General features: G+C 42.7%; 1 protein-coding gene across 2 annotated transcripts in view; it reads left to right on the top strand.

The window, feature by feature from the left end:
• Positions 1–16,045, top strand: part of TCEANC2 (transcription elongation factor A N-terminal and central domain containing 2) — a 44,421-nt gene that overhangs the window by 10,390 nt on the left and 17,986 nt on the right. For both annotated transcript variants that reach the window (XM_008074269.2, XM_021707113.1), the window contains one exon: positions 3,770–3,911. In XM_008074269.2, coding sequence (XP_008072460.1) covers positions 3,770–3,911 — 142 coding nt within the window. The remainder of the gene's footprint in view (positions 1–3,769; positions 3,912–16,045) is intronic.

Consider the following 16,045-nt stretch of genomic DNA (forward strand, 5'->3'; position numbering starts at 1 on the left):
AATTATAAGGGTAAGTACTAAAGTGATATAGTGTATAACTTCCAAACCATAATGAAAAAAAAAAGAAAGATAAAAGAAAACTCAATGTGTTAAATAGAAGATAAGAGGCCAGGCATGGTGGCTGACTTCTATAAATCCAGCACTTTGGGAGGCTGAGGAGGGAGAATTGCCTGAGCCCAGGAGTTCGAGACTAGCCAGAGCAACACAGTGAGACCTCGTCTCTACAAAAAAAAAAAAAAGAAAAAAAAAATTAGCTGGGCATGGTAGCACACACCTATAGTTCCAGCTACTGGGGAGGCCAAGACGGGAGAATCACTTGAGCACAGGAGCCCAAGGCTGTGGTGAGCCATGATCGTGCCACTGTACTCCAGTTTGGGCAACAGAGTGAGACTCCAACTCAAAATAAATAAATAAATAAAAAATAAGAAAGAGGGAAAAAAAAGAGAAAATATGTCCAAGTATAGCAGTAATCAATAAATACAGTTGGATTAAACATGCCTGTTAAAAGATAGAGATTCTCAGATTGGATTGGGGCAGGTGGGGCAAAATAAAGCAGCCATGGGCTGTGTAAAACATCATAATAACCCAGAAAAGTTGAAAGAATAGGGATAGAAGACAGCGTACAAAAAATTGTCATAGGCAGGAGTTCATTGAAGAAGCAATGTTTATAACAGGAATAATATGAGGAGAGAAATTAAATATCCATTAGGGAAATTGATTTCAAAATTTTAGGACGTTTATGTATAAAAATATTGGAATACTGTCCAATTCCAAAATGGACCAACAGGGATTACATGTTTCAGGACAGATAAATCAACAAAATATATTAAGTGAAAAAAGCATTATATATATACTTTCTTTCTATTGAAAATACCCCTTACTTGGCTTTATTGATTTTTTTCATATAATATAACACTATTATTATTATTATTATTTGAGTTGGGGTCTCATTCTGTCACCCAGGCTGGAGTGCAGTGGCATGATCACAGCTCACCACAGCCCAACCTCCTGGGCTCAGACAGTCTTCCTGCCTCAGCCTCCTGAGTAGCTGGGACTACAGGTGTGTGCCGCCATGCTTGGCTACCTTTTGATTTTTTGTAGAGACGAGGTCTCACTATGTTGCCTAGGCTGGTCTCAAACTCCTGGGCTCAAGCATTTTTCCCAAAGTGCTGTGATAATACAAGCATGCCTGGCCCTAATAATATTATTTTCTATTGTAACATCACAGAAAAGGATTTTGTCAGGCCAGAAATGGTGGCTCATGCCTATAACCCTAGCTACTCTGGAGGCTGAGGTGAGAGGATTGCCTGAGCCCAGGAGGTTAAGGCTATAATGAGCCATGATTGTGTTGCTGCACTCCAACCTGGATGACAGAGTGAGACCCCGACTCAAAAAAAAAAAAAGGAAAGAAAAAGATTTTGTTTCAACTTTGACTAAGTTCCCTAAAGACTGAGAACAAAGCAATAGGTATCAAATGATATTCTCCAGTGAGATCCTAGACCGTCTTTGTAGAACTTTACAAGGCAATATGTGAAGACCAGTTTTGGAATCCTGAACCCATCACCAGCCATAGACTATAAAGAAGGTTGAAGTTAAAGGAAGACAGGAGAGAGAATTCCTTGGGGTGATGTTGACAGTGCTATGGTATTTTCACTTGGAGAACTTGACTTCAGTTTCTGGAGTTGGACAGATATCAGACCTGTGTGTGGGAAAATCTGAAGACAGAATGGTTGGCTGATGTCAAAAGAAGTACGTGCATTAGGAAGGCTTTTACCCTCAGATTTTTTTTAGGACAAAGATGTGGGCAATTGTGGAAGAAACTGCTGGCTGGCGTGGAGTTGAATGAAAGTGGATGTGTTCACAAGGATCCTTGGGAGGACAATGGAATCCCTATAGAGAGAGTCTGGGAGATGGGTTGCAAGCAGCTGGGTGAAAGAGACATTGCCCACATTATGGGAACTGCAGCTGCAAAAGCACCCTGCAAGAGAAAAAAAAGAGTCAGCTTTAAATATCTGCCAAGTCCAGGGAGCACTCTAACTGATTGGCATACTATCACAACAGAAAGCAAGGCTCGTCCTTTCCCTTTCCTCTCCTTTTCCCAACTTTGAACATGTAAGGGTCAGAAACCAAACCAAACAAGCAGATTGGGGAGGAAAAGAAGCAAAGTTGGGAAACAGGGAGATCAGACATACCCTCCTCCCACTATTGGAAGCAGACCCTGGCCAAGGAAGGGAGATGAGACTTTTTGTTTGCTTTTCAAACTATCATACAGAAAATATATATAGAAAAGTGCATCATGAGGAATGTTCACAATGAACACACCATCATCCAGGTCAAGAAACAACATGACTGGGCGCTGTGGCTCATGCCTGTAATCCCAGCACTTTGGTAGGTGGAGGCAAGAGGATTGCCTGGGCCCAGAGGTTTGAGACCAGCCTGGGCAACTTGGCTAGATCTTGTCTCTACAATAAATCAAAATATTAGCCAGGCGTGGTGGCGCACACCTGTGGTTCCAGCTACTTGGAAGGCTGAGATGGAAGGATCACCTGAACCCAGCAGGTTGAGGCTGCAGTGACTGGGAGCGTGCCATTGTACTCCAGCCTGGGCAACAGTGAGACTCCTACTCAAGAAAAAACATTACTGGAATCCCAGAAGCCTCTTCTCCCTTTCAATCTCAAATGTGCCCACCTCCCCAGGGTAATAATGATCCAAGAGAAAATTTTTGTTCTTATCATAGAAGCGACTTTATTTTTTGTCTCTGAGTTTAAGAAAAATTCTTGGCCAAGTGCGGTGTCTCACACCTGTAATCCCAGCACTTTGGGAGGCTGAGATGGAAGAATTGCTTGAACCTAAGAGTTAAAGAACAGCCTGGGCAACATAGTGAGACCTCATCTCTACAAGAAATTAGCTAGGGATGGTGGCGTGTGCCTGTAGTCCCAGCTACTTGGGAGGCCAAGGCAGAAGGATCCCCTGAGCCCAGGCAGTCAAGGCTGTGGTGAGTCGTGGTCCTGCCATTGAACTCTAGCCTGGGTGACAGAGTGAGACATGACTCAAAAAAAAAAAAAAGAAAAAACTTCTTAGTTGAGAAATTCTTCCATCCCCTTTACCCAGATTCCTTAATTGTTAATATTTTACACTTAGTGGAAAGATGCATATCAACTTTAAGATAGTACATACATAGTTTCTTCTAGGAAAGTATGGAAGAGAATGAGTTTGGTGTAGGGTATAAAGGAATTCAAAGTGTATGTTTTATATTTCATGTGAAATGGCAAAATGGTAACTTTTTTATCGCAAGTAATGGATTACTCTCTGTACCTTTCCATGTGTTTGAAGTCTTAAAAAATTCTTTGAACAAGAAAGAGTTTGAATTTTATCCTCTAGGAAGTAGAGAACTACTTAGGTGTGCTTTTAATTGTTGAAATAAACACATCCTTATGACTTCTGTTTCTCTTCTTGCCTGTGAATTAAAACACTCTTAAGTGAGCTATAGGGTTGAATCACCTCACTGCTAAGTGCCTGGGGTGGTGTCTGACATGGTAAGATTAAACTTGCACTTTTTCTGATAGATGCATCTCTTTTCCTGATTTGCAGTAAGCAACACCTGCTTTTAAGCAATTACCCCTCATTTGGGGCCATCAGACACACTGTGCTTTGGTTCAGGTCATAATCAATAATTCATATGTCAATAGGAGCCCTATTAGCTCAGGTAAAGGCAGATATTTTTCTAATGAAAATGTTCCATTTTCCAAATGACTTTTCTTTTTACCAGAGAGTTGTGGTTGTAGAAGACATAAAAAGATGGAAAACTATGTTGGAGCTTCCTGATCAAACCAAAGAGAATCTAGTTGAAGCCTTACAAGAATTAAAGAAGAAAATACCCTCCAGGGAAGTGTTAAAATCAACAAGGATAGGTAGGTTCCTTCTTTGTTCCCCCTCTTCCTCAAATGTGAAGTTATCTGCTGTATTAGTGCCTTTTAAACTATCTCTGGTAAATAAGTGTTGCTTAAAAAATTCTCCATTGACGCTGGGCTCGGTGGCTCAGCCTGTAATCCTGCACTTTGGAAGGCTGAGGTGAGTGGATTGCCTGAGCCCGCGGGTTCGAGACCCGCCTGGGCAACTTGGCGAGACCTCATCTCTACAATAAATCAAAAAAATCAGCCGGGCGTGGTAGTGCGTGCCTGTAATTCCAGCTACTCGGAAGGCTGAGGCAGAAGGATCACTGGAGCTCAGCAGGTCGAGGCTGCGGTGGCCAGGAGCAGCCACTGCATTCCAGTCTGGGCGACAGAGTGAGACTCCAACTCAAAAAAAAAAAAAAATTTCTCCATTGATTGCAGACCAATACTTTGGTAACATATAATAAAAATCACCAGAAAAATTAAATTATCTAAAATTTAAACCCCAATTATTTTATTAAATTTAACAGATATAGAATTATTCTTGTCAAATTGCTATAAAAGTTACTTTAAAAACATCTAAAAAACTTTTTTGTAGAGACGAGGTTTCACTTGCTATAAAAGTTTCTAAATGCTTACTTTCAATTTCTGTACTTACCTTATGGACTGGAAACTGGCAATGACCTATGGATAGCAGTTTGAGTGCACTAGATGCTGGGTATGCCTGAAAAAATGAGTAAGACGTGATTCGTGACCTCAAGGAATTTAGGGCTTGACAGAAGAACAAGCATGTAGAAACGGGAACAGTAAAACCTTGTAGGTTATAAATAAAAACATACAAGTAATGTTCTGTGTACCCCCTTCTGATCTATAAAGGAATATGCTGGCACAAAGGACAGAGCACTCACATCTGGGGACTTCAGAAAAGGCTTCATAGAGGTGGTGACATTTTAGCTACATCTTGAGAGACTTGGCTTTTCTATCTTTCATAGAAATAATCTGTACAACCTGGTTTATAAAAATGTTAGCAACATTTGCTGCTGTGCCATTTATTATAGCATTGGAGATATTTAAAAGATAAGTCAGGGACTGTGTTGAATTGCCGTTTTAGTAGAGTACACAACTGTGAATAATATGCAAGGAAGGGCCAACATGTGTTCCTCAAGCTGCTCCCCACTCCCTAGGGAGTTCAGGATAGTCATTCACAGCTGCTGCTCTTGCCCCCACTAGTGCAGCCATTGCCTTGTCTGCCTCCCCTTGACCTCTTGTTCATAAGAAGCCGGAGAGAGAGCAGCTTCAGACTGGCACTAACAGCTGGGAAGAGCTATGTGAAATCCCCGGAGGGTCCCCCAAGAGTCTTAGAGTTGCACCCCTGTAATATAAACCAGAATCTGAGAAAATTAGATGCTTAAAGAACAAAATATCCTATCATTGTAGCCAAGGAGATTCTCCCATCTGCTGCTGGATTTTCTGTCTTTATAGGTTGTGGTCACTAGAGGGCAATAAGACCATTCCTATTAACAGATAAAGTATTTCCTCCAGTAGAGGGTACTAGTGATTAATGTTTTATGACACGTATATATGCACATATGTGTATGTTCATATTTAGACACATGCCACAAATAACATATATTACCGGAGCTTAAATATTGACATAGTAGGCTAGAATTGTCTTACAAATGCATTCCAGATGATAGTTTTTAAAAAATCATTTCTCTTTGGCCTTTGAGTACAACTCTGAGTATGCTTTCAAGAATGGGTGTGTCTGATGTTCAGAGATTTCAAGTCAAGGATCATAATGAAACCACAACAACAGGGCTTGACTTAGGAAGAACTGGAAACCATCCAATCTTGAGTTTTGACCATTCCCAAATCCTCCCCTAAACCTGAGGTTATAAGAAGTATAGGGGTTTCTTGGTTTCTTTATTGTTGTTAGTTGCTATGCTGAAGATTTCATTTGGCTCATTGCCTGAGAGTATTTACATTCTTCAGCCTTTAGCCTTCCTGCCTATCCCTATCCTGTAGGCTATAACAGACAAATATTTACAGAGTACCTTCTTTATGCTGGGAACTATGCAGGCAGAACAGTAAAGGACAAGGTATGTCCTGTCTTTTTGAAGCCTGAAGTCTAATGGAAAGGCAGACAGTTTAACGAGGCTTTATTGTACAATGTGATAAGTGCTCTGATGATGAGAAGTTAGCCAAATGAATATATGCATTGGGAGTAGGGGAGAAGGGGTTGAAGAACATGTCAGGCAGGGGTATAGTGTATGAGCTGCACAGAGGGTGGAGATGGGAGAAAACATGGTGCACACCAGAAACTAAAAGTTTGGTGTGTTTGAAATGTAATGTGCTGGAGGGAGAGTGGCAAGAAGTGAGGCTGGAGAGAGAGTCTGGACCAAATGGAGAATGTTCTTTTAAGCCATTTAAAACTATTTGGTCTTGGCATGTATATTGGTTATCTATACTGTGTAAAAATTACCCTAAAATTCAGCTGCTTAAGACATTATTTTTTTATTTCACACTGTTTTTCTAAGTCAGGAATCTGGGAGCAGCTTATCTGAGTGGTTCTGGCTCAGGGTCTCTTATGAGGTTGCGGTCAAACTGTTGGCTGGGGTTGCAGTCACCTGAAGGCATGACCGGGGCTTGAGGATCTGCTTCCAATATGACTACCTCACATAATTGCTGGTGGAAGACCTCAGTTCCTCATCATTGGACCTCTTCTTAAGGCTGCTCATGACATGGTAACTCACTTCCCAGAACAAGTGGTCCAGGAAAGAACAAGAAAGTGAGAGAACAACCAAGACAGAAGTCGGTCTTTTAGAACTTGATGTCAGAAGTGACATGTGAACAGTTTAGTCATATTCTGTTGGTCACACAGACCAACCCTAGCACAATTTGGAAGACAACTGCACAAGGGTGTGGATACCCGGAGGTGAGACTCATTGGGACTCTCTTGTAGACTGGCTACCACAACATGTATTTCTTTTTATTTATCCTAGATAGACTATTCTTCTTGGACCTGCAGATTCATGTTCATTGTTGACATTTTACAGTTACTATGCCTCTTCAACATACCTCTCAGAATTTCAATTCAGTATGGGAGTCCCAGGATTAGCTCTCCATCCTCACTACTCGCCCAAAGCCAGTATTTCAGCAGCACTGCTGTTGATATCAGCCCTTAGCATAACCCCTTTTCCCTGGGCTTATGCTTCTAGCCTCTGCTAACTTTTTTTGTTGGTGGGAGTGAGCTGACTTTTTTCCAGGATCTAGTGTACTGTGGTGAATGGGTAGCTTTAGTCCACCATAAAGCCTGAGCGCTAATTCTTTATCTTAAAGATAATAGGATTATTACCGGAGAGTTTTGAATGAAGGAATGATGTATTCAGACTTTCATTTTAGAAAAATCTATCTGGTTGCCATGTAGGAGAAGTGTCAGACAGAAGGAAACCTAGAGGCAAGAAACCTAGTTAGGAGGCTACTAAAGCATGCCTCCTAACATAAAGCGTGGATAAGAAATGAAAATGGCCTGGACAGTATAGTAGTCATGGGGCTAGAGAAATGTAATTGGAATCAAGAGACAAACGTAATAAAATCCAGAATACCTAGAGATTGACTGGATGTTGGAAATTAAGGTGAAGTGGTGGAGGCTGAGGCCTAGGCTTCTGATATAAGCAAGTAGTTAGATGACAGAACCACTCATTAAGATAGGGAACAGCAGGTTTGGAGGTGGAGGAAATGGTAGGTTCAGTTTTAGACTCAGTGTGTTACACATACTGTGGAACATCCCAGAGGAAGTGTCCAACAGGATGCTGGAAGTACAAGAGCAAAGTTAAAGAAAGCATGTAACTGTATACTTGGGAGTCATCATTAGCATATAGCTAGGATTTGAGATGATGGGAATAAATAAGCTTGTCCAGGGATAATATAGAAGAAAAGCCAAGTACCAAGTCCAAAATCCTGAAGCACACCAGTATTCAAGGGACGTGTGGAAGGAAACTGAGAAGGTATGAACAAACAAGCAGAAGGGAACAGAAGAGAATGCTGTCATGGAATGTGAAAGAAAGATTAGTCAGCAGTGTCCGTTGTCAAAGGGCCAAATAAGCTATGTCTAAAAATTGCATGTTGAATTTTGCAAAATAAAGTCACTAATGGTCTTGGTTGGGACAGTTCTAAAGGCAAAGTTGGGGCAGAAGCTTTAGGAGTGAGGAGGACATGGAGAAATGAAATTGAAAGTAGACAACTCTCTCAAGAAATTTGGTATTAAAAGAAAAGAGAGAAGTGACAATATCAGAAAGTTTGGTTTTTAAGTAGGTGTTTCTTTTTTTTTTTTTCCCAGTAGGAGTCTTGCTCTGTCGCCCAGGCTGGAGAGCAGTGGCACTCTCACGGCCACCACAGCCTTAGCCTGCTTGTCTCAGGTGATTCTTCCGCCTCAGCCTTCCAGATAGCTGGAACTACAGGCGTGTGCCACAATGCCTGGCTAATTTTTTTTTTTTTTAATTGTAGAGACAAGGTCTCACCAAGATGTCCAAACCCCTAGACTCAGGCAGTCCTCCTGCCTCCACCTCCCAAAGTGCTGGGATTACAGGCATGAGCCACCGTGCCTGGCATAAGTAGGAGATCTTAACATGTTGAATCTGATGGCATGGATTTAGTGGAGTGAGAGAAGTTAATATAGTAAAAAGATTACAGGGTGAGCTCCCTAAATTGTTAATATTGATGAGCCCGATGAGGATTAGCAAGAACCTTTGATCGTCATTTGATGATGATGATGATGAGTTTGTTTTATAGAATCTGGAGTCATTCATTCATTCATTCATTCATTCAACCAACAGATACTGAGCACCTTCTATGTACTGTGCCTTACATGTTTGTAAGACACCCACATTCTCTCTGAGGAAGTAGGCATATAGATATATAGATATAAAATCAAGGTATGTACAAAGGTCTGTGGTAATATGGGACTATTTCTGCTTGGATAAATTGGGAAGGATTTTCATAAAGAAGGAAAAATTTTGGTCAAAATGAGATCCAACTTATTGCAGGCAGAGATATGAGTAAAGGAGTGGAGGCTTGAAAATCCTGAGAACAGCATACTAGAATCTAGGATCCATGGCTAGAATGGGCAAGTGTAGATAGAGATGGAACCTGATTATAAAGACACTTAGAAGCTAGCTATTGATGCCATTGTTTTCTAGTGTGTATTTCTTAGAACTCTCGTCCAGTGAGGTGTTACTTGAAGAAAGTGTTCTGAGTTCAAATAAGCTTGGAAATGCTGCATCACTACTGTCTCCTCTCCCTTAGAGGTGGTCTGTGTACTTTCTCATATAGTAAGCTAAAATCCTACAATAAAAATACCTGTTTAATTTGGTGTTAGGCAGGGTTTCCCAAGGAACTTTTTTTGGAGAGGAAGGAAATATCTATTAGCAACTCATGAACTTTGGAAAAATGTTATTGGAACCATTTAGTGGGGTTTTTTTTGTTTGTTTTGTTTTGTTTTTTTTGAGTTGGAGTCTCACTCTGTCGCCCAGACTGGAGTGCAGTGGCCGCTCCCGGCCACCATAGCCTCGACCTGCTGGGCTCCGGCGATCCTTCCGCCTCAGCCTTCCAAGTAGCCGGAATTACAGGCATGTGCTACCACGCCTGGCTGATTTTTTTATTTATTGTAGAGATGAGGTGTCGCTGCCCAGGCGGGTCTCGAACCTGCGGGCTCAGGCAGTCCACTCACCTCAGCCTCCCAAAGGCCTGTTTAGTGTTTTTAAACTATAGAATGACATGATGAGCTTTTGTGGTAACCAAGAGAAGAATGTGCAGAAAGACCACAAGCATGTTACTAGAGACAGGGAGGTCGGATCAACTATTTATCGAATGCCCGCCATGTGTCAGGTAATGTTTTGGATGCCTGTGATCAAAACAGACAGAATTTCCTACTCTTGGGAAGCTTACATTCTGGTGAGGAGACAGACAATAAAGAAGAAACACTTAATAAATAAATTGTGTAGTTATGGTAGAAGAACTGCAGAAAAAATGGACCAGGTTAAGGAGATAGGGAATGTGACTGTGGTGGGCAGAAGCAGGACTCATCGAGAGGATGCATTTGAGCAGAAACTTGAAGGGGGTAAAGGAGTAAGCCATGAGGACAAGTGTGGCTGTTAGTCATTGAGGTAAGACGTGACAGCATGGAGGACTGAGAGAATGGAGAAGAGAAACAGCTTCCTAGAGATAACCTCATCCTGAGAGCAGTGGGGGTAATGGACTGGACTCTGCAAAGGTTGCCTGTGGAGTTGAGGGAGAATGAGGATGCCCTGATGCCTCTCACTGTTGCCACCCTTATCCTCTTCACCGGCTCTTGCCTTCTGTCTTTAGACATGCACAGATCTTCCCTTTTAATTGTTTTTGCCACCTTTCCAGGCACCTTATTTCTTTTCTTCCTTTTTTTTTTTTTAAAATTTGAGTCAGTGTCGCGCTCTGTCAACCATTCTGGAGTGCAGTGGCATGATATTGCTCTCTGCAGCCTCAAACTTCTGGGTTCAGTTGATCCTCTCACCTCAGCCTCCCAAGTAACGGGGACTAGAGGCACTTGCCACCATATCTGGGTAATCTGTCTTTTTAAAATTTTTATTTGTTTGTAGAGACAGGGTCTTGCTATGTTGCCCAGGCTGGTCTTGAACTCCTTGCCTCAGTCCTTCCATCTCGGCCTCCCAAAGTGCTCGGATTACAGGCGTGAGCCACTGTGCCCAGCCTCTTCTTCCTTTAAAAATGATGGCTACTTACAACTCCTGTTTCTGGTCTGCCCATCCCTTCATGAAAACTGTTCCAAGCAGGCTTCTCCTACAACCACTGCTCTCAGGACACAGTGATTTCATTCTGTCCAAATCCAATGGTCTTGTCTCAGTTCTCATCTTCCCAGATATGAATTTGAGACCCCATTGATCACTCTCTTTTCTGTTGACATTTATAAATGACACTGAACTGGTTGCCAATTCTGTGTCTATTTTTAAACTGTTTGTTCCTGCATAGCGCTTATCTCAGTTTGTAATTACTTATTTAATTACTTGTTTACTTTTTATTTGCTAGGCAGTAACTCCATGCCATTTTATTCACCAGTGCATTTCAAGCATAAGTGTGGCATACATCAGGTGCTCAGGATATATTCCTCAAATGAGTGAAAGTGACAGTGTTAAACAACATTTTTCTCCATAGCTTTTCTGGCCTTCCCCATCCCTGTTTCTTGCCGTTCTGTGTTTTTCTAGTCCCCCCCCCATCTCCTATCGAGGAGTGCTTTTCCATAAGGCTCAGCCCTGAGTCATTTGCTGCTTTTTCGGAGCACGTAGTCAGAGCTTGTCTACTTCTCCAGCTTAACTGAGGCCTTAATTCAGATGCCTCTTGGATATGCATCTCCTGTCCTGATCCATTTTTGAATCTTAGATTTTTAGAAAGGTTGTTCCAGTTTACATTCCTACCACTTTTAAAAATCTTACTAATTTACGAGGTAAAAATAGCATCTTGTTTTCATGTGCTGCATAGGACGAATTGTTTTCCGTGTGTTTTTTGGCACTTTGTCCCTTCTTTTTTTATAAACTGTCTGTTCGAGTTCTCTGTCCATTTACTGTTGAGATCTTACAACTTTTCTTATATATTTCTGTGAGCTCTATAAATGTCAGTGTTAGTTTAACTCCATTTAGGTACTTCAATTTATAAACAAGAAAACTGAGACCCAGAGAGATGAAGTGACTTATCCAGGGCCACCTAGTGAGTTAGCACCAGAAATGTCAGAAGAATCCAGGTCTCTTAGAGCAGTGTTCCTTCCTGGTTAGCAGGCTGCCATTGTGCCTTGGACCCCAGCCATACATCCCTTTATTTTATTGGACCAGCTCTATGGGTTCTACCATCTGCTCCAACTTACCTCTTTTAAATCAGAATTTAGTGTCTTTTCTTGCGTACTTCATGGGAGTTTTCTCCTAGTATTTCCATTTTCGTCAGTGACCCTAGTGTTTTGCTCTGACATCAACTCTTCAGGTAGAAATGTCCAGCAAGAAGTTGGAGATGTGAGATTGACACTCGATGAGAAATTTAGATTAGAAATACTCATTTGGAAATCATTTGCCTGGAAGTATTTGCTTAGAATCATCAAAATAGATGAATTCTTTGAGTAAAAGGAAAGATTAAAGGGCTGAAGAACTGAACCTGGAAGAAAATCCATGGTAGGGAAGTGGGAGGAAGTGGAGCCACTTGGAGAAGAGCTGAGGGAGTGAAGTTACAGAGCAAGAGAGTCCAGGCAGTACAGCGACTCGCAGGCCAAGGAGGAGGGTGTCCTCAGAGGTCAGGAAATGAGCAGTTCAGTGTTCTCGAGTGCTCTGGGAAGCTGAGGAGCAGCTAGAAAATGGCCTTTGGAGGGGGCAGTTACAGGGCCTCTGTGAGTGGATCCCTTTCTTAGGAAGGAAACCAGTGGGCAGGGCTGTCGAGTGAGCAGCTGAAGAGGCAGTGGCGCTAGGCCTTGGCACTCAACCTGTTGGGCGGGCGGGTTCCACTTTTGCAATACTGTCCGTACAAGTATTCTGGGGAAAGTTGTATGTCAGTCATACTGATCTGACTTCAGAGATGCCTTATTTTCACTTATAATTGGTCTATAACAATAGCAAAATCCCTGTACTTACAAAGTGCTTTCACATCTATGACCCTGTTTTGTCTGTATCGCAATTCTGTAAAATAAGTGTCATTCTTTTTTTCATTTTACAAATGAGAAAACTGAGGCTTGGAGAGTGTAAAACAACTTGTCCCTGTTTAGACAACCAATAATAAATGACAAAGCTAAGATGTTCTTATACCATGTCATAGCACCTCCTGAAAACTAAAAATGCATCAAAGGCTAAAGTCAAGGTATTGGCAGTGCTGCATTTCTTTATGGAGACTCTTCCAGTCTCTGGAAGCCTGTATTCCTTGTCTTGTGATCCCCTTCCTCCATCTTCAAAACCAGCACTGGTAAGTCAAATTCTTCTCACATCTCAATCTCTCTGACCTACCTTTCTGCCTCTTCTTCACGGTTGAGTACTCATGTGATTAGATTGGGCCCACCTGGAAAATCCAGGCTACCCTCCCCATTTCAAAGTCCTTAATCTTAGTCACATCTGCAGAGTTCCATTTGCCATGTAAAGTAACTAGTCACAGGTTCTGAGGAGAAGGGCATGGACATCTTTATTTTGCCCACCACAATCTTCAAGATTATGCTATTTCAGACTTCTGCACTCTTGTTCAGTCTACTCCTTTCCCCTGAATCATTGTCAAGATTCAGCTTCCCTGACCCCTCGAAGCTCCCCTTCCAGTACCATCTTAGAACCTGTAACACTTCTGTGCATTTGTTTGTTTAGGTGTCATCCCCTGTGTTTAAACCTACCTGGAGCTCCTTGCATGCAGAGCTGTGTGATTGTGTGATTGTCCCCAGCATTCAATCCCAGTGCCTAGCACAGGGCCTGCTATGTACCGTGTATTTGGTAACATTTGGCAAATGAGCAAAAGACTGCTTCCTGCAGGGAATTTGTCCTAACGATGTGTCGGGATGCAGAAGTCCCCTAACCTTAAGCCCAGGGGTCTTGACCCGAGTCATAAGGCCAGCCAGTAGCACTACTTACTTTAAAACAAACCTCATGGAGCAAATAATGACTTTTTGCAGATCATTAACTTCCTTGATGTAGCTACTGACCAACTTGTGACCTTGGGAAAAGGTCATGACGCCTCATTTTTTTTTTCTTCGGAATCAGGAGGAGGTGGGACTGTCTGATCACCAGAGGCTTACAGCATGGGCTCTGGAGCCAACCTGCCTGTGTTTGAAACCTGGCCCTGCTTCTTGCTATGTTTTACCAGTTACTTAACCTCTCAAGACCTGTGATTCTTTACCTGTAAAATGGGTTGCTCTGCGGACCAAATGAATTAGGATACGTCAAGTGGTTAGAACAGTGACTGTTATCACTATTGTTAACACAAAATTTCTTTTTTTTTTTAATGAGTTGGAGTCTCACTCTGTCGCCCAGGCTGGAGTACAGTGGCACGCTCATGGCCACCCCAGCGTTGATCTGCTAGGCCCCAGCAATCCTTCTGCCTCAGCCTTCCAAGTAGCCGGTACTACAGGCGCGTGCTATCGCACCCGGCTTTTTTTTTTAATTGTAGAGATGATGTCTCACCACATTGCCCAGGCTGGTCTCCACCCCATGGGCTCAGGCAGTCCACTTGCCTTGGCCTCCCCAAGTGCTGGGATTACAGGCTGAGCCACCGAGCCCGGCTCCCTCTCATCTTTTCCTGCCCCAAACTGATTTGCCTTTCTTACTGTCACTCTTCCTTGGAGATGTCTCCCTCGTGCTGGGCTCCTTTCCATCCCTACCCTTCCTGGACTGGTTTGCCTGGTGGGCAGAACCTCCTGACCAGTCAAGGTGTGGCTCTTGTGGGCATATCTGTGGGATGTACTACCCCCTGCAGGCCAAAAGCTGTGACTCGACTGCTCTGACCTGAGAGTTGAAGCTTTTTGACGTTTGGCCACCTCTTAGGGCCTGTCCCCTTCTGATTTAGGAACCACAGTATCTCAACAGAGCCTTATTGAGGGCTCCCTGAGTGCAGTTCCTAATAACAGAGAAGTGTATGTAGGGTTAAGTGTGCAGGCTCTGGAGTCAGGCTGTCTGTGTTCTAATCCTGGCATTCATATTTATTCACTGAGACCTTGGGCAAGTTACTTATTTGTAAAAAGAGATATGATCATGGTATTTAATTCAAACAGTTATAAAAATTAGATGAGATAATTCATATAAAACCTGGAGTGATAATAGAGAAGAATTCTCAGCAATGTTTAGGAATAAGAAAACTTTATTTTCCTAGCACCTTTGGAGTCATTTCTTTTTTTTTTTTTTTCTTTGAGTCAGAATCTCACTCTGTTGCCCGGCAGGAATGCAGTGGCACGCTTATGGCCACCGCAGCCTCGACCTGCTGGGCTCGGGTGAGCCTTCCTCCTCAGCCTTCCAAGTAGCTGAAACTACAGGCACGTGCCACCACCCCCGGCTAATTTTTTGATTTATTGTAGAGACAAAGTCTTGCCCAGGCTGGTCTCGAATCCCTGGGCTTAGGCAGTCCTCTCTCCTCTACCTCCCAAAGTGCTGGGATTATAGGTGTGAGTCACTGTGCCCAACTTCGAGTAATTACAGTTCTGCAGTTATGTGATTTTCCCAATCAGCTCTATCTATATTCAGGTGTTGGTACAAAACCAATTTGAAAGCCAAATGTAAGTTGTTTTTATTTATTTGATTCAATTCAGCAAACATTTATTGATTATCTTTTCAGTGCTAGGCACTGTGCTGGAGCTGGGGCTAGAACTTGGAGTAAGGTACAGGTTCTTCCCTCAAGATGTTTCCATTTTAAGGAGAAAGTGGGCATTTAGGCTGAGGGAACAGTGTGAACTGAGGCACACAAATGTGAGCCTGTCAGCCAGCACACGCGAGCTGCTCTCTCTGACTAGAAGTTAGTACATGGAGGGCTGGAGTGAGGGGAGGGAGGAAAGGGCAATACGGTGAGATATGAAACCAAAGATGTTCCGGGTTCTCCAGAGCTTTAATGCTATCTTAGAAATGAATTTGAGCAATTCTACCCAAGACAATCTAAAGATTTAATACAATACCCATTAAATTACCAGCAGCATACTTCTCAGACCTGGAAACAATAATATGGAAATTCATATGGAAATATAAACAACCACGAATAGCCAAAACAATCCTCAGCAAAGGTTGGGCACAGTGGCGCAAGCCTGTAAACTCAGCATTTTGGGAGGCTGAGGCGAGAGGATTATCTGAGCCCATGGGTTCGAGACCAGCCTGGGTAACATGGTGAGACCTTGTCTCTACAATAAATCAAAAAATTAGCCAGGTATGGTAGCACATGCCTGTAGTTCCGGCTACTTGGAAGGCTGAGGTGGAAGGATCACTGGAGCTTAGCAGGTCAACGCTGGGGTGGCCATGAGCATGCCACTGCACTCCAGCCTGGGCAATGAAGTGAGACTCCAACTCCAAAAAAAAAAAATCCCAGCACTTTGGAAGGCTGAGGTGAGTGGATTGCCTGAGCCTGCAGGTTTGAGACCCACCTGGGCAACTTGGCGAGACCTCATCTCTGCAATAAAT

The sequence above is a fragment of the Carlito syrichta genome, unplaced genomic scaffold (genome assembly GCF_000164805.1).
Source record: "Carlito syrichta isolate Samal-C Ts95f unplaced genomic scaffold, Tarsius_syrichta-2.0.1 Scaffold316384, whole genome shotgun sequence".
In the NCBI taxonomy this organism is placed as follows: Eukaryota; Metazoa; Chordata; class Mammalia; order Primates; family Tarsiidae; genus Carlito; species Carlito syrichta.